At 59.9% G+C, this 12,343-nt stretch overlaps 4 protein-coding genes across 4 annotated transcripts; 2 read left to right on the top strand and 2 right to left on the bottom strand.

Annotated features, from left to right (window-relative positions):
- Window positions 1-120: 120 nt before the first annotated feature.
- Window positions 121-3,044, top strand: MYCTH_2301415 (uncharacterized protein). The gene is made up of 2 exons (XM_003661642.1): window positions 121-751; window positions 829-3,044. Exons 1-2 carry the CDS (start codon window positions 443-445, stop codon window positions 2,827-2,829), a joined length of 2,310 nt encoding a protein of 769 aa, XP_003661690.1. The 5' UTR covers window positions 121-442; the 3' UTR covers window positions 2,830-3,044.
- A 214-nt stretch (window positions 3,045-3,258) lies between these two features.
- MYCTH_115096 (farnesyl pyrophosphate synthetase) lies at window positions 3,259-4,508 on the bottom strand (the record flags this gene model as incomplete). The annotated part of the gene is made up of 2 exons (XM_003661641.1): window positions 4,251-4,508; window positions 3,259-4,182 (listed from the first exon to the last, which is right to left on the bottom strand). Exons 1-2 carry the CDS (start codon window positions 4,368-4,370, stop codon window positions 3,259-3,261), a joined length of 1,044 nt encoding a protein of 347 aa, XP_003661689.1. The 5' UTR covers window positions 4,371-4,508.
- Window positions 4,509-5,042: 534 nt separating this feature from the next.
- On the top strand, window positions 5,043-7,412 carry MYCTH_2301410 (uncharacterized protein). Its single transcript, XM_003661640.1, has 3 exons — window positions 5,043-5,235; window positions 5,304-5,976; window positions 6,062-7,412. Exons 1-3 carry the CDS (start codon window positions 5,138-5,140, stop codon window positions 7,292-7,294), a joined length of 2,004 nt encoding a protein of 667 aa, XP_003661688.1. The 5' UTR covers window positions 5,043-5,137; the 3' UTR covers window positions 7,295-7,412.
- Window positions 7,413-8,089: 677 nt separating this feature from the next.
- Window positions 8,090-12,240, bottom strand: MYCTH_2301406 (uncharacterized protein). Its single transcript, XM_003661639.1, has 3 exons — window positions 11,771-12,240; window positions 8,701-11,695; window positions 8,090-8,645 (listed from the first exon to the last, which is right to left on the bottom strand). Exons 1-3 carry the CDS (start codon window positions 11,772-11,774, stop codon window positions 8,354-8,356), a joined length of 3,291 nt encoding a protein of 1,096 aa, XP_003661687.1. The 5' UTR covers window positions 11,775-12,240; the 3' UTR covers window positions 8,090-8,353.
- Between the last annotated feature and the right edge of the window lie 103 nt (window positions 12,241-12,343).

The following is a 12,343-nucleotide window of genomic DNA, read 5'->3' as shown; positions in this document are numbered from 1 at the left end:
TCGCAAGGAGCCGGCCGCGGCCAAACGCGCCGCGCCGCGCATGGACTTTATTACCCGGGGAAGCTTGTTCTTTCCGTCCCGCAGAACCCCTGCGCCCTTCCTTCCTATCTCCCCCCCCTCCTCGACCTTGCCGAACAGGGGCAGTGAAACCCGCGCTCCCTGCGTCGCCATTCAGGCCAGGTTCGTCGCTCCGGCACCGCGAGTCGTATCATACATCAGCGCCCGCGCCCGCGCCTTCAACGACCGCAACGACCGCAACGACCGCAGACAGCCTACGAAAGGTGGGCCGGCCGCGTCGATACCACGGCGACGACAGGGCCTCGGTCTCGGTCGACAACGAGGCACAGGGAGCACCTGAAGCCGATTTCAAAAGTACCAGTCTGACCAAGGCGCCCGAGTGCGACAAGACCGTCCGGACGGCTTGCGAGCCGCGTGTCGTGCAATGCAGCCGCCCGAGGTGCTCGCGCATTCAGCCGGGCCGGCTAGCCCACCACGCCAGCCACGGAGCCCGGTGCGCGAGGCATTTACCTTCCTCACCTTTGGCCGCAAGAAGAGTTCGAGCAGTGGCGGATCGTCGCGTTCAACCCTTTCGAAACGCTCTCGCGCGCCGCCGCCCGCCTCGTCGCCGTCCACATCGGCTCACACAGAAACAGAGTCGCGTCAGTCGCACCACGCTCCTGGCGTGGAGCCCAGCCTAGAGATGGCTCGCGGCCTCGCCGAGGACAAGTATCCTCCGAACCCTACGGTCAAGGTGAGTGGTCCGAATCTACGGCGTTTCGCTGTTTCTGCCCCGCTGGAGAAGGTTGAGCGCGCTAATGTTGGATGCAGCCCGTCGTGGTGCGGTTCGGAGATGTTGCGGTGACCGCCCAAATCACAAAAGAAACATCCACGGCAGAATTGTTGGCGGACTGCGGCAAATCGCTCGCGAGCTTGGGGCGATTGATCGACCCAGATACCAGTGTGGTCATCGAGCCATGCGCCCGACCGGGTCTCGAGAGGAGGCTTCGTCAGTATGAGCGGATCTGGGATGTCACCAGCGCTTGGGACCACCACTCATCCAACGGTCTTGTCATCCTACCAGACCGCTCGGACCCCGACGGCGAACTGAGCCTATCCAGCGTCCCAAAAACACAGAGCGAACCCGAGGGCTTTGTTTTGCCGCTCTATTTCCTGCAGCGGCCCGGAAAATGGAGCCAACGCTACATCACCCTGAAGGAGAACGGGCAGATATTCGCCTCCAAGAAGAAGGAATGGAAGACCACTGACAAGGATGTCGCCAAGCTCTGCCAACTCTCCGACTTTGACTTGTACCTGCCGACTGCGGCCGAAATGAAAAAGCAGCTGCGGCCACCCAGAAAGTACTGCTACGCCATCCGAAGCCAGGAGAAGGCGTCCCTCTTCCTTGATTCGACCCACTACGTCCACTTCTTCTGCACCGACGATGCGAATGTTTCTCGGCAATTCCGCTCCTGCGTGCACCGTTGGCGTAGCTGGTATCTCGTGAACAAGAAATTAAGATTGCACGAGGAGCAGGTCTCATCCCCAACCATCATGTCTCAGAGTGACCACGATTCTAGGGGGAGAGTCTCGATCGATCAGAGCTCGAGGGCAAGACCGTCAATGGATCGCCGAGCTCCTTTGGTACGGTCAGCCTCGTCGTCTACTCGGGAGAGCACGCCGTCCAATACAGCAAGCGGAGGAGTAGTACCCCCAGTGCCGGCCATGCCACCATCTCTTCGCGAGAAACAGGCCGCCGTTTTCGAAGCGACCGGACTACTTGGCAACGGATACGACGAGCGCAAACAGCAAGCCCTGCGGCAAAACCTCGCGGCACGACAGCGACCGGGTGCGGTGACCTCGTCCGATGATGGCCCTTTCATCGACGGGCCAAACCTACTGAACAGCCATGCAGCCCTTGCCCCGGCCGCAGGCGGCCGCGCTCAAAGCTCGGATTCGGACGGCAGCTACGACAAGTGGGAACGCCCAGGAGGCTGGTTTCCCCCCGCTACCCAACATTCGGCTGATCAACGCACTCCTCGTCCATCCGCTACCGCCGCCTCTGCTGCCTCCTCCTTGACCCGACGGGCAACCGCGGCTACCCGTGAGCGCGGCGGGGAAGAAGCACGAGAGCGTCACCCGCCCTTGCACCAACAGCCCGCCCAGCAACAGCAAACCCAACGCCGGCCCACTTCGAGCAGCAACAACAGCAGTACCGGCCCGCCCCAGCCTCTCGTTGACCTCACGCCATCTTTTGTTGAGCCCCCGCAGTGGTCCCGCGAGAAGAAGGGCCGTGGCGTTCGCGCGCCGCAGGGAAAGCCCCTCGTCGACTTGGCCACGGGGCCGGTGCTTCCGGGCAGCTCGACCACGCGCTTCAGAGACGCCTCAGCGCCGCCCAAGAGCCTGATACGAAGGCCCGAACCACTGCTGTCGACAGCCGGTGCGAGCGGTGGTGCCGGTAGCGGTGGCGGTGGTGTCCCTGGTGGGAGCGGAACGACGCTGATGGAGCAGTATGACCTCCGAAAGGCCGCCGGGAGGCGGAGGGGCCAGACGCTAGCCCTTGTCGAGGGCGAGGGCGGCGCTGCTAGCGCTCCGCTGTCGCACAACGGATTGGCCAGGAGTCATACCGTCAAGAGCATCGCTAGCGGCAGCGCCGGCGGTGTGCATCCCCCCGTGCCGGCCCCAGCGGTCTCGTCCTCGGCCGCGGCCGCGGCTTACATGCAGGGGAGGGCCAAGATGATGATGGGGCAGGGGGAAGAGGAGAAGGAGAGGGTGAGGCAGGGATCGAGGAATGGAGATATGCGGGGACAGGGGGGAATGGGTTGGCAATAAGGCCTAGCGAAGATTATTGACGCGGCAAGGTTGGGGTGGTTGGTCCGGTCTGCCTATGGATGTTCGCTTAGGCTTTATTTTCGCTTCACTTTTTTCGGGCGCTGGCATTGCCTGCTGTTTGTTGCAATCCCGCCTTTGGACGGGCATGAGGGATGATATCATGTATCGCTATGATGAATGATTGTCGCGAGACGATGGAAAAAGAAAATAAGAGAACGGGTCGGGGCGGGTGGAAACCATCCTTTGATGCAGCGGTTCACAATCAGCCCTCGGTCATTGGGTATCCAAATAGACGTGCCACTTCATTGGATTACTTCTCTTTTGTCTTATTATAAATATTGGGGTATTAATGTGTGCTGGAACCTGCAAAGAAATGGCAATGGGTGTGGGATAAGAGGTGCGCTGCTCGAGACGCGGCGGCGTATTTAATTATTTGCTGCGCTTGTAAATCTTGGCCAGGAAGGCCTCGAAGACGCCCTTTCTCAGGCCCTGGGACTCGTCGATCTTGTCGATCAAGCCGCGGATGTCGCCGACAGCCTTCTCCTCGTACTCCTTGTACCGCTGCTCCAGCTTGAGCTCGTCGTACAGCTTCTTGACGGCGGCCTCCTTGGTCTTGTCCTTGCGGCCGTAGTTCTCCTCGAGCACGCGGCGCTGCTCGGGGGTCACGATGGCCAGCGCCTGGTTGACCAGCCACGAGCACTTGTTGTCCTGGATGTCGGTGCCGATCTTGCCGATGTGCTCGGGCAGGCCGAAGTTGTCGAGGTAGTCGTCCTGCACCTGGAAGTACTCGCCCAGCGGGATGAGGATATCCTCGGCCTGCTTGAGGTTCCCGGGGGTGGCGATGTCGAGCAGGTACAGCGCCAGGGCGACGGGCAGGTAGAAACTGTAGTAGGCCGTCTTGTAGATGACGATGAAGCGGTACTTCTCCATGCTGAAGTTGTCGAGATTGACGACGTCCTCGGGGGCGGTGAGCAGGTCGCACAGCTGGCCAATCTCGGTCTGGAAGGTAACCTCGTGGAACAGCTCGAGCAGGTCGACGTAGCGCGGGTGGGAGCGGAAGAACTTCTTGAGGAGCGTGTAGATGGCCGACTCGAGCATGAAGGCGTCGTTGATGGCGATCATGCCGACGCCCTCGTGGCGGTACCAGCAGGGCTTGCCGCGCCGCGTGATGCTGCCGTCCATGATGTCGTCAGACACCAGGAAGAAGGCCTGCAGCAGCTCCGTCATCCAACCCAGCGTCGCGGCCCGGAAGTACTCGTCCTCGGTTAGGGGGCGCCCCAAGAGCAGCGACGCCGAGTCCGGCACCGACATGCCGCGGTTGCACTTTCCGCCAAGGGTGTTGACCTCGAGGGACTGGGCAGAAGAACGGTCAACGGTCAGCGGAACACGCCTGTTTGTTTCCAGCAGCGACGCCCACCCACTTTCTTGTACCAGTCGACGACCTGCTTCGGGAGCTTGTACTGCTCGGCATGTTCGAGGAGAACCTTCTCCAGCTTAGGGAAGACGGCCTCGAACTCCTTGAGGTTTGTTTGCTTCGCCATTTTTGCGCCGGTGCTTGTTAATTCCTCTTTTCTCTTTCCGTTTCTTGTCTTTTCGAACGAGCGGCGTGGAGGCACAGTCGGCCAGAGTTCGGCGGGCCGAGGAGAAGGGGCACTTTTTTTGGAAGGGGGGGGGCCGAGGGTTGGGCCTGGATTGGGTGAATGAAGCGGTAGGCGGGAAACAATGGAAAAGTGGTGGACGGGCGAGTGCCAATTGACCCCTCCTTTTCCCCCTCTCTGGCAAAGCTATTGTGGGGAACCTGGGTCGCGTTCTTGGAGACCCCTGGCCCTAAAAGTGCGGCAGAATTTCGGGAACAGTGCCAGCGGATGCATCAGAGTACTCCGTACGTCCGTACATACATACCTCTGTACCATTGTACTGTACGGATTACATGGTACGCTAAAGGACAGCAACACATGTGCTAACCCCACTCAGCAAATGCGCGTCATCGTTGGCAGACGCGCCGCTTGCTGCTGCCACTGGAGCACGACGGTTCAGTAGCAAAAAACAGTATGCATGCGTTGGGTCAATGCATCTGCGCTCAATCACCAAAAGCTAATCGGCATGCGAATGCTTAGACTGTACTATACTGAGCACAACAGCGACAGATTCGGTTTTAACTCGTCCATGACCGTACCCAATTGTAGCTTCCCAAGCCGAGACTCGGAAATCTCCAAGGCAGCACGGGCAAAGCTCCCGTTTTGACATCACCGCGACTATAACTAGGACGACCGCCCGTACGCGATAGAACAAACAACCCATCGCAGTCATGGGGCTCTCATCCAAAGACTCCCTGCAACTTAGGGAGGCGCTCCAGACAGCAGTGGTGAAGTGCTCCGAGAGATGCCTCTATCAGTCTGCAAAATGGTTTGCTCAGGACCGCCCTCCAGGAGCGCTTGTAGCTCCAGACGAAGGCAGCTAACCGGTGCTCCCAGGGCCGCAGAACTCCTCGATGCCCTCCCAGAACCCGACCTTGACACAATGTCAGACGTGCCACAGAGCCATATACATACCGTCTTCTCACCCAACCCCGACCCCGTCGAGGCCGAGAGAGAGGCTCAGGAGCTCGGCCGGTACCTGCTCGCAAAGTCGTACTTTGACTGCAAGGAGTTCGACCGGTGCGCCGCCGTTTTCCTGCCCGAGCCCCTGCTGGCCAGCCTCTTGGGGACCAACCCGAATGAGGTTGCAAACCCAAAGGGTAAGGGCAAAGCCAAGGCGACCGCTGTTGCCCTCTCGTCCGAAGACACCCTGCCCGAGATTAGCCAGAAGAGCATGTTCCTAGCATTGTATGCGAAAGTCATTGCGGGAGAGAAGCAGAAGGACGAGGAGACCGAGATGATCATGGGGCCCCAGGACTCCGGCTCCGTAGTCAATAAGCAACTGGTGGTCGTCAGCCGCTTCCTGTCCAGGTGGTTTGCCCAACGGAAGGCCGACGGCGGCGACTATCCCCCCAGCCAAGGCTTTCTCGAGTATCTGTACGGCATGGTCCTGGCGAAGGAGAAGAATGACAACCTAGCGTTGGACTATCTCATGCAGAGCGTGCACTTGTTCCCCTGGAACTGGGGCGCCTGGCTAGAAATTACAAACCTCGTCTCGAGAGTCGAGCAGGTAAAGCAACACCGACCACCTCCCTCCTCCCTCCTCTCCCCATCGTATCGTCTGGATGCTAACTGATAACTTACCTGCGCCTTAGCTGAACAAAATCGCGCCTCACCTCCCGCAAAACATCATGTCTTTCATCTTCCACGCCAACGCCGCGGTTAACCTCTACCAGCAGGGTCCGGATCTTGCGTCTTCGCTGAATGACCTCCTCGACATCTTCCCAACCTCTTCCTTCCTCTTAACCTGTAAGGCATTGCTATGTTACCATTCCAAGGATTTGTTCGCCGCCGAACAGGAGTTCAACAAGGTGTTGGCCTTGCATCCGCACCGGCTCGACTCGCTCGATCACTACTCCAATATCTTATACGTGCTGAACCGGCGGCCCAAGCTCGCCTTCCTGGCCCACCTCTGCTCCAACATTGACAAGTTCCGCCCGGAATCCTGCGTCGTGATCGGCAACTACTATTCGTTGCTCTCGCTCCACGAGAAGGCGGTTCAGTACTTTCGCCGGGCTCTTACGCTGGACCGCTCCTGTCTCTCGGCATGGACGCTCATGGGCCACGAGTTCGTCGAGCTTAAGAACACCCATGCGGCCATAGAGTCGTATCGCCGAGCAGTCGACGTCAACCGGCGAGACTACCGCGCCTGGTACGGGCTCGGCCAGACCTACGAGGTGCTCGAGATGCACGCGTACGCGCTCTGGTATTACAAGAAGGCGGCGGGCCTCCGACCGTGGGACTCCAAGATGTGGCAGGCCGTCGGCTCCTGCCTGCAAAAGATGGGCCGGGACCGCGACGGAATCAAGGCCCTCAAGCGCGCCCTGCTGGCCGATAGCTACTATGACACCACGGCCGCGAGCAGCTTCGGCAGCGCCGGCACCGTCGACCGCACATCCCAGATGGACCCGGAGGTGCTGCTGCAGATCGCCAACATGTACGACCGGCTCGGCGAGGAGGAAGAGGCGAAAGCGTACATGGAGCTGTGCCTGGCCCAGGAGGAAGGAGCCGCGGGCGGCGTCGAAGGCAGCGCCGGCCCCTCGCTGGGCGATTCGATCGCCATCCACAACGACTCGCCGGGCTCGGATGCCGAAGCCGGTGACGGGCTCGAGGGCCGGGCCGGCCCCGACGGCGGAACGGGAGTGACCTTTGCGACCAGCAAGGCACGCATGTGGCTGGCAAAGTATGCGATGCGCGCCGAAGACTACGAAACGGCCAACCGGCTCGCCATGGAGCTGTGCCAGGACGGCGTCGAGGTCGAGGAGGCCAAGGCGCTCATGCGCGAGGCCCGCTCGCGGATGGAGCTCGCGGAGATGGTGGAGCGCTAGAGGTCGCTGCCCTTGTCCGGTCTGCGCGTTCTGAACCAGCACGAGTGGCCCGAGTTCGCCGGAGAGCCGTCCACGGGCAAGCTAGCGAGGAGGTGGTGGTCCCGGCAAAGCAGCGGTCACCTCTCGTCGCGGGGCTGATTATTGGTCTGGGGCCCCAGTCGCCGGAAGTTTAGAATCTTCGGCTTCAAACCAGCTCGGCCCTCCCGGCTTGCGGCTTGTCTTCTGCACACCAGATTCATGGCGTGCCTGGAGTCGGCATTGCTGCCAAGGTGTGTGTGATTGATGATGACGGTTTCTTCATACCCGTCGATATGGATCCTGACATAAAATGCCATTGTAATAAATGGCGCCAGGTCAAAACAAAACCTACCGCTAATGCCAAGGCACACATCACACGATCGCGAGTTTGTGGTAGGATTATACTAGGGGCATTAAGACACTGGTAGCGATGGCTACGCCACGAAGTGCACGAAGGGGGGGGAGGGGGGGAGATCGTCGCAGCAGGAGCTGGACGTTTCCGGAAACAGCACATATGGGTACCCTTGTGGTCTATTATACAGTGTGCTAATGCGAGCGTATGAGTATCGTTACATGGTGCAGCAGACTAGGGCGATCAATCGTGCGATGTACTGTACCGGAGGGCGCGGGTGGAGATATAGGAATGATGGTAGCGAAGTCCAATGCCCCAGGGCATCACTCGAGGCTCGAAACAGCCACAGCACTGGATACATACTTATCGTCGAATCAATGCCGCCTATTTCCCACTTGAGTTCCCATTCGGGTTGGTCTCCCGGCGAGCAACAGGTTCAGTGATGGAGGGGATTAACCATGTTGCCACGTCCCGACAGATGGACAAAATTACGATTCAACTTTGGTTGGGCCTTTCACTCCTTCACTCTAAGCGGCAGGAAGAACTGTTATCAACTTCGAAACCTCATTACTCCGTCCCAGACCGCTAGGTATATACACTCCAGTGCCATCTATACATCCGCCGTTCACATTTCAGAGCATGAACCATCCGCCCACCGTCGACGAGGTGCTTGCGTAGAGCCGTCCCCGTTACGCTGCCGTGCTTGCATCGTTGCCCTCTCCCTTCTTCTCTGCCTGTGCTGCTGCCGTGCTTGCTTGGGGTTGTGGATTCGGAGGCTGACCTTCTCCTGCCGGTTTCTTTCCTTCCTCTCCTCCGTTTGGAGTTTCCGTTGCTGGCGGCGATTGCGATGCGGGTTCGGGTGTTGGAGGTGGGGGAGGAGCAGTCATCTTCTTGATGACGCTAACCAGATGGTCACCCGCGTCCTCGAAACCGTCGATTTTGCCCAGCCGAGACTTGAAGTACTCGATATCTTGAAGCATCCTGTGCTCGTGTTAGCCATTTTTGCCCTGAACAGACTGCTGACTAGGCGGCGTACCTTGCACGGGCTTGCTCTGACTTGAGCTCCAACCCCCGATATGCCGCGCCGAACGTGTCTTTGTAGTTCCGGAACACGGGCATCATGATCATCCTCACGGTGTCCTCGGGCAGATGCTTTGTCAGGTTGCGGTGAAGCGTGGTGGTCTCCTTGACCAGTGTCTCCATGTACTCGTTGGCCACGCTGTTGGATGGCTGCTCCCAATTTACCGCCTTGAGTTTCTTAGTACCGGCCAGCGCCCGCCCACTCATGATCTCGACAAGCTTGTCGTAGATGTTGTTCTGGTGTTCCTGGAACGCCCGCCTGACCTTATCGAACTCGCCCATGACTCCCGGCGCCGCCGTCACCGAACCGCAGTGTCGTCGGACGAACTCGCGGACGTGTGGGATGATGGTGGCGATGAAGGCGAGGGCTTGCGATGCTAGGGCGAGATGTTTCGTCGTGATGTTCTTGAGCCCGGCCGAGCGTGTCGCTCCGGCGCCGAGGATGAGTTGGGTGCAGCGTGAGTTGAAGAGCTGGAGATACGAGATGAGCGATGTGGATACTTCGCTCGTCATGGACGGTATCGCGGTCATGAGCTGCAAGAAACGGGCCATGCCGTGCATGCACGATATGGCCGAGTTGGGAAGCAGGAAATGTTCCGAGTCGATCACGGCGCTCCTTGTTTTTGTCTTGCTGGAGCCATTGGTCTGCGTCGTCAAAGGGTCGGCCTCTTCGCCCGGCTTTTGCGAGTCGGGATGCGGAAGCCAGACTTGAGTCCCCTCCACCCACGCGGCGGCGTCCTTGGTGCTGCTCTCCAGAAGCTGATTGAGCACTTCGGTGTCTTTGTCGCCAAAGTCAGCGGAATTCCACTGGTCTGACTCCATTCCCTGGGCAAGCTTTTGATTCTCTGCGTCGCCATGGTATTGAATAAAGTCCTTGATGTGCCCGTTGACGACCGTCTTCAGAGTGGTGCCGCTGCGCCCCGAGATGGCCTCGCACTCGTTGGCAAAGTGGAGGTTGAGTGTGAAATAGCGGAGGAACCAAAGGAGATCCAACCGCTTGCTCTGCTCTGAGCGCACGCGCAACACCTTGACGATCTTCTCTTGTGCCACGTCTACCGCCTGCCCGAGAAGATTCGCAATGTCCACGGCCAAGTGGATCTCCTCCTGGGCTTCTTGAGCAGCGCCTGATGCTTGCCTCGGGGTGGGGCTGAAAGGGGGTGACTGGAGCGGAGATCGGGCTCCGGGAGGCGCCCCCCCGGGCTCGCCAATGGAGCTCGCAACATCTAAGAGAACCTTGGCTTGGGTGCCCAGTCTTCTCAGCGCTTCGGACACGCCGATGTATATGTTGATCAGCAGCTGCTCGGCATCCTGCGGTTCCAGAGCGCGCAAGTTGCGGGCCAGCATGATCGACCTCTCCTGCTGCGAGCGCTGCTTGCCTCCCGTCCTAGTGGATGTTGACATGAGCGATTCATTATCATCTTCGTTGGAGCTGGGCATATGCTTCCGGATGATGGCCCTGATCTCGCGTAGCGCCGCTTCTCGGTACGCGGTAGCCGCAGCCGTAAGATATTTGGCACGTTGCAGACCCGCTAGGCTGGAGAGGAGCTCTGCCCGCATCGCCTTCGTTCCCGTCATGTAGGCCGGTTGGGCGGAGGGTTCGCGACTGTGAGCCCCACGGGTACGTGCCGAGGCGTTGCTCCAACGCATCAGAACCTCTTGGGGAGACACTTTCTCGACATGTGTTCTGAGATCTGTGAGGAGCGTGTCTAGGAACTTGGCCTCGTAAGACTTCCCGATGCGGAGATGGAGGGCAGCCAAGTCGCCGCTCACGCTCTGGAGGGCGGTGGCGTCCCTGAGGTCTCTCAAGCGTATACCCATCTCGCTGTTGTTTGGTGCCTCGCCTGCCATGAGATTCTCGATCATGTCGATGCCGTCGAGGGCTTGGTCAACTTGGCCCGAGTCGACCAGGGTCTCACAGACGGCCACGCGGTCGACAATCTCTTTAAGTTGCAGAACAGCGTCGTGAAGCCGTTTGACGTTCTCCCGTCTCCTGCGCTGCTGGACGAGGTTGAGGCCTCCGGTGGCAACTTCTTGGTCGAGAGCTTCCAGCTCCTTCCTTAGCGCCCTGATCCTCTCCACCGAATCTGCCGCCTCCGAGTGTAGCTCTCGTAGCGAGCCGAGGGCGGTGAAGAAGGTGGTGGACGCGGTGGAAATGGACTGGATGAGGTGCATCTCCACGGTATCCATGTACCACGAGAGCTTCTCCTGCAGGATCGCGTTGGTTGCCAGGGCCTTGCGGGGCGCAGCGGCCTGACCGTTGGAGGAGGCGCCCTTCTCGTTGCTGCCCGGTGCCGGCCGGACTACCTCAGAGCGCTCACTCACGACATCAAACGTGCGCGGGTTCTCGAGGTGGAAATCTTGGTCAAAGTACACGGCGGGTATGGTAGAGAGTGGCGGAGGTCCGTGTGTCTGTCCTCTCCTGGGGCGTGAGCTCGAGCGCCGCGGGGCCGGAGCCGAGTCTATCGACGATAAGGAGCTGAGAGACGCCGTGGACATCCGTCTCGACGACAAGCCGGGGCGCCTGCCGGGCCTCAGGTGGGCCTCATCGAGCGCCTCGGGGTATTCGTCGGGCTTGGTGCCTCGGCGGTGTGTGTTGTTCGTCCCTTGATCCTCATCCAACTGTATCCGCCGCAGTTGTTCGTACAAGGCGCCGACTTGCGACAGGTAAGGGGCGAACTCGGATGGTTCGACGTGCGGGATGTTGGTGAGCGCCACTGGGGGGATATCTCGTGAGGTCGGGGGCCGGTGGGCACTCGAGGCGGGCGGGGCGGTGTGTGGGAGGAGGCCGGTCCTTACTATCGGGGGCTGGAGGAGGGTTGATATAGCATTCTGGCCCGATTCGAATACGGCGTCGGACGAGCTCGCCCCAGCGTCCAGCGAGCCGCCGATCGAATGGACGGAGCTTGCAGTCGACCCTCTCCGCTGGCCTGGTCGCTGGGACCCGAGAGGCGCTGTTCTTCTGAGTATTAGCCGAAGCTCGAGATACAGTCCAGTCCAGATCTCGTGGGTTATGGGCGTGTGTATACCCATGGAAAGGGAAGTCGCCCCGATGCCCAACCGACGGGGTCGGCGACAGGCTATCCACCGACTTGCGCGCCCCCTGGTTTGAGAACATGATGCTTCGCCCAATCTCCCCGGCCACAAGGCAAAGTCTTCAGGTCGCTTGCGACCATTCAGGCCGTGTGCGCGCGAGGTTCGGGCCTTGATCGTCGGAGGTGCCGCGGAGCTGTCTGAGGCTACCGTCACCGAGGTACCATTGCCGAGCGCTGCAAGTGTTGTGTGTTGTGTTGCATGCGCTGCGCCGGGATCCAGCCGTGGCTCAGCTGCTGCGTGCGTGCCAGGCGTGCGTAATCCGTATATGTTTCCTCTATTTTCAGGCGAATACGATGGGCCCACAATCGAAAGCTGTTTAGGTTGAGAGGCGATTGAATCCTCTCCCGAGTAACTAGTTGTAGTAAGTGCGTACGAAGTCGGACTGCGGGCCGCCGCACTCGAGCTCCTGCCGCATTGCTGTTCGGGAACGCCAACCTGGCCGGGACTGGCCTGCGCCAAGCAACGGTCCCCTGAACCCTGCCACTTTCTGCTGAGCAGTGCTCAGA

This window comes from Thermothelomyces thermophilus, chromosome 2, assembly GCF_000226095.1.
Source record: "Thermothelomyces thermophilus ATCC 42464 chromosome 2, complete sequence".
Classification (NCBI taxonomy): Eukaryota; Fungi; Ascomycota; class Sordariomycetes; order Sordariales; family Chaetomiaceae; genus Thermothelomyces; species Thermothelomyces thermophilus.
Note: the sequence above shows the minus strand (reverse complement) of the source record. Positions and strands in the feature narration are given on the sequence as shown.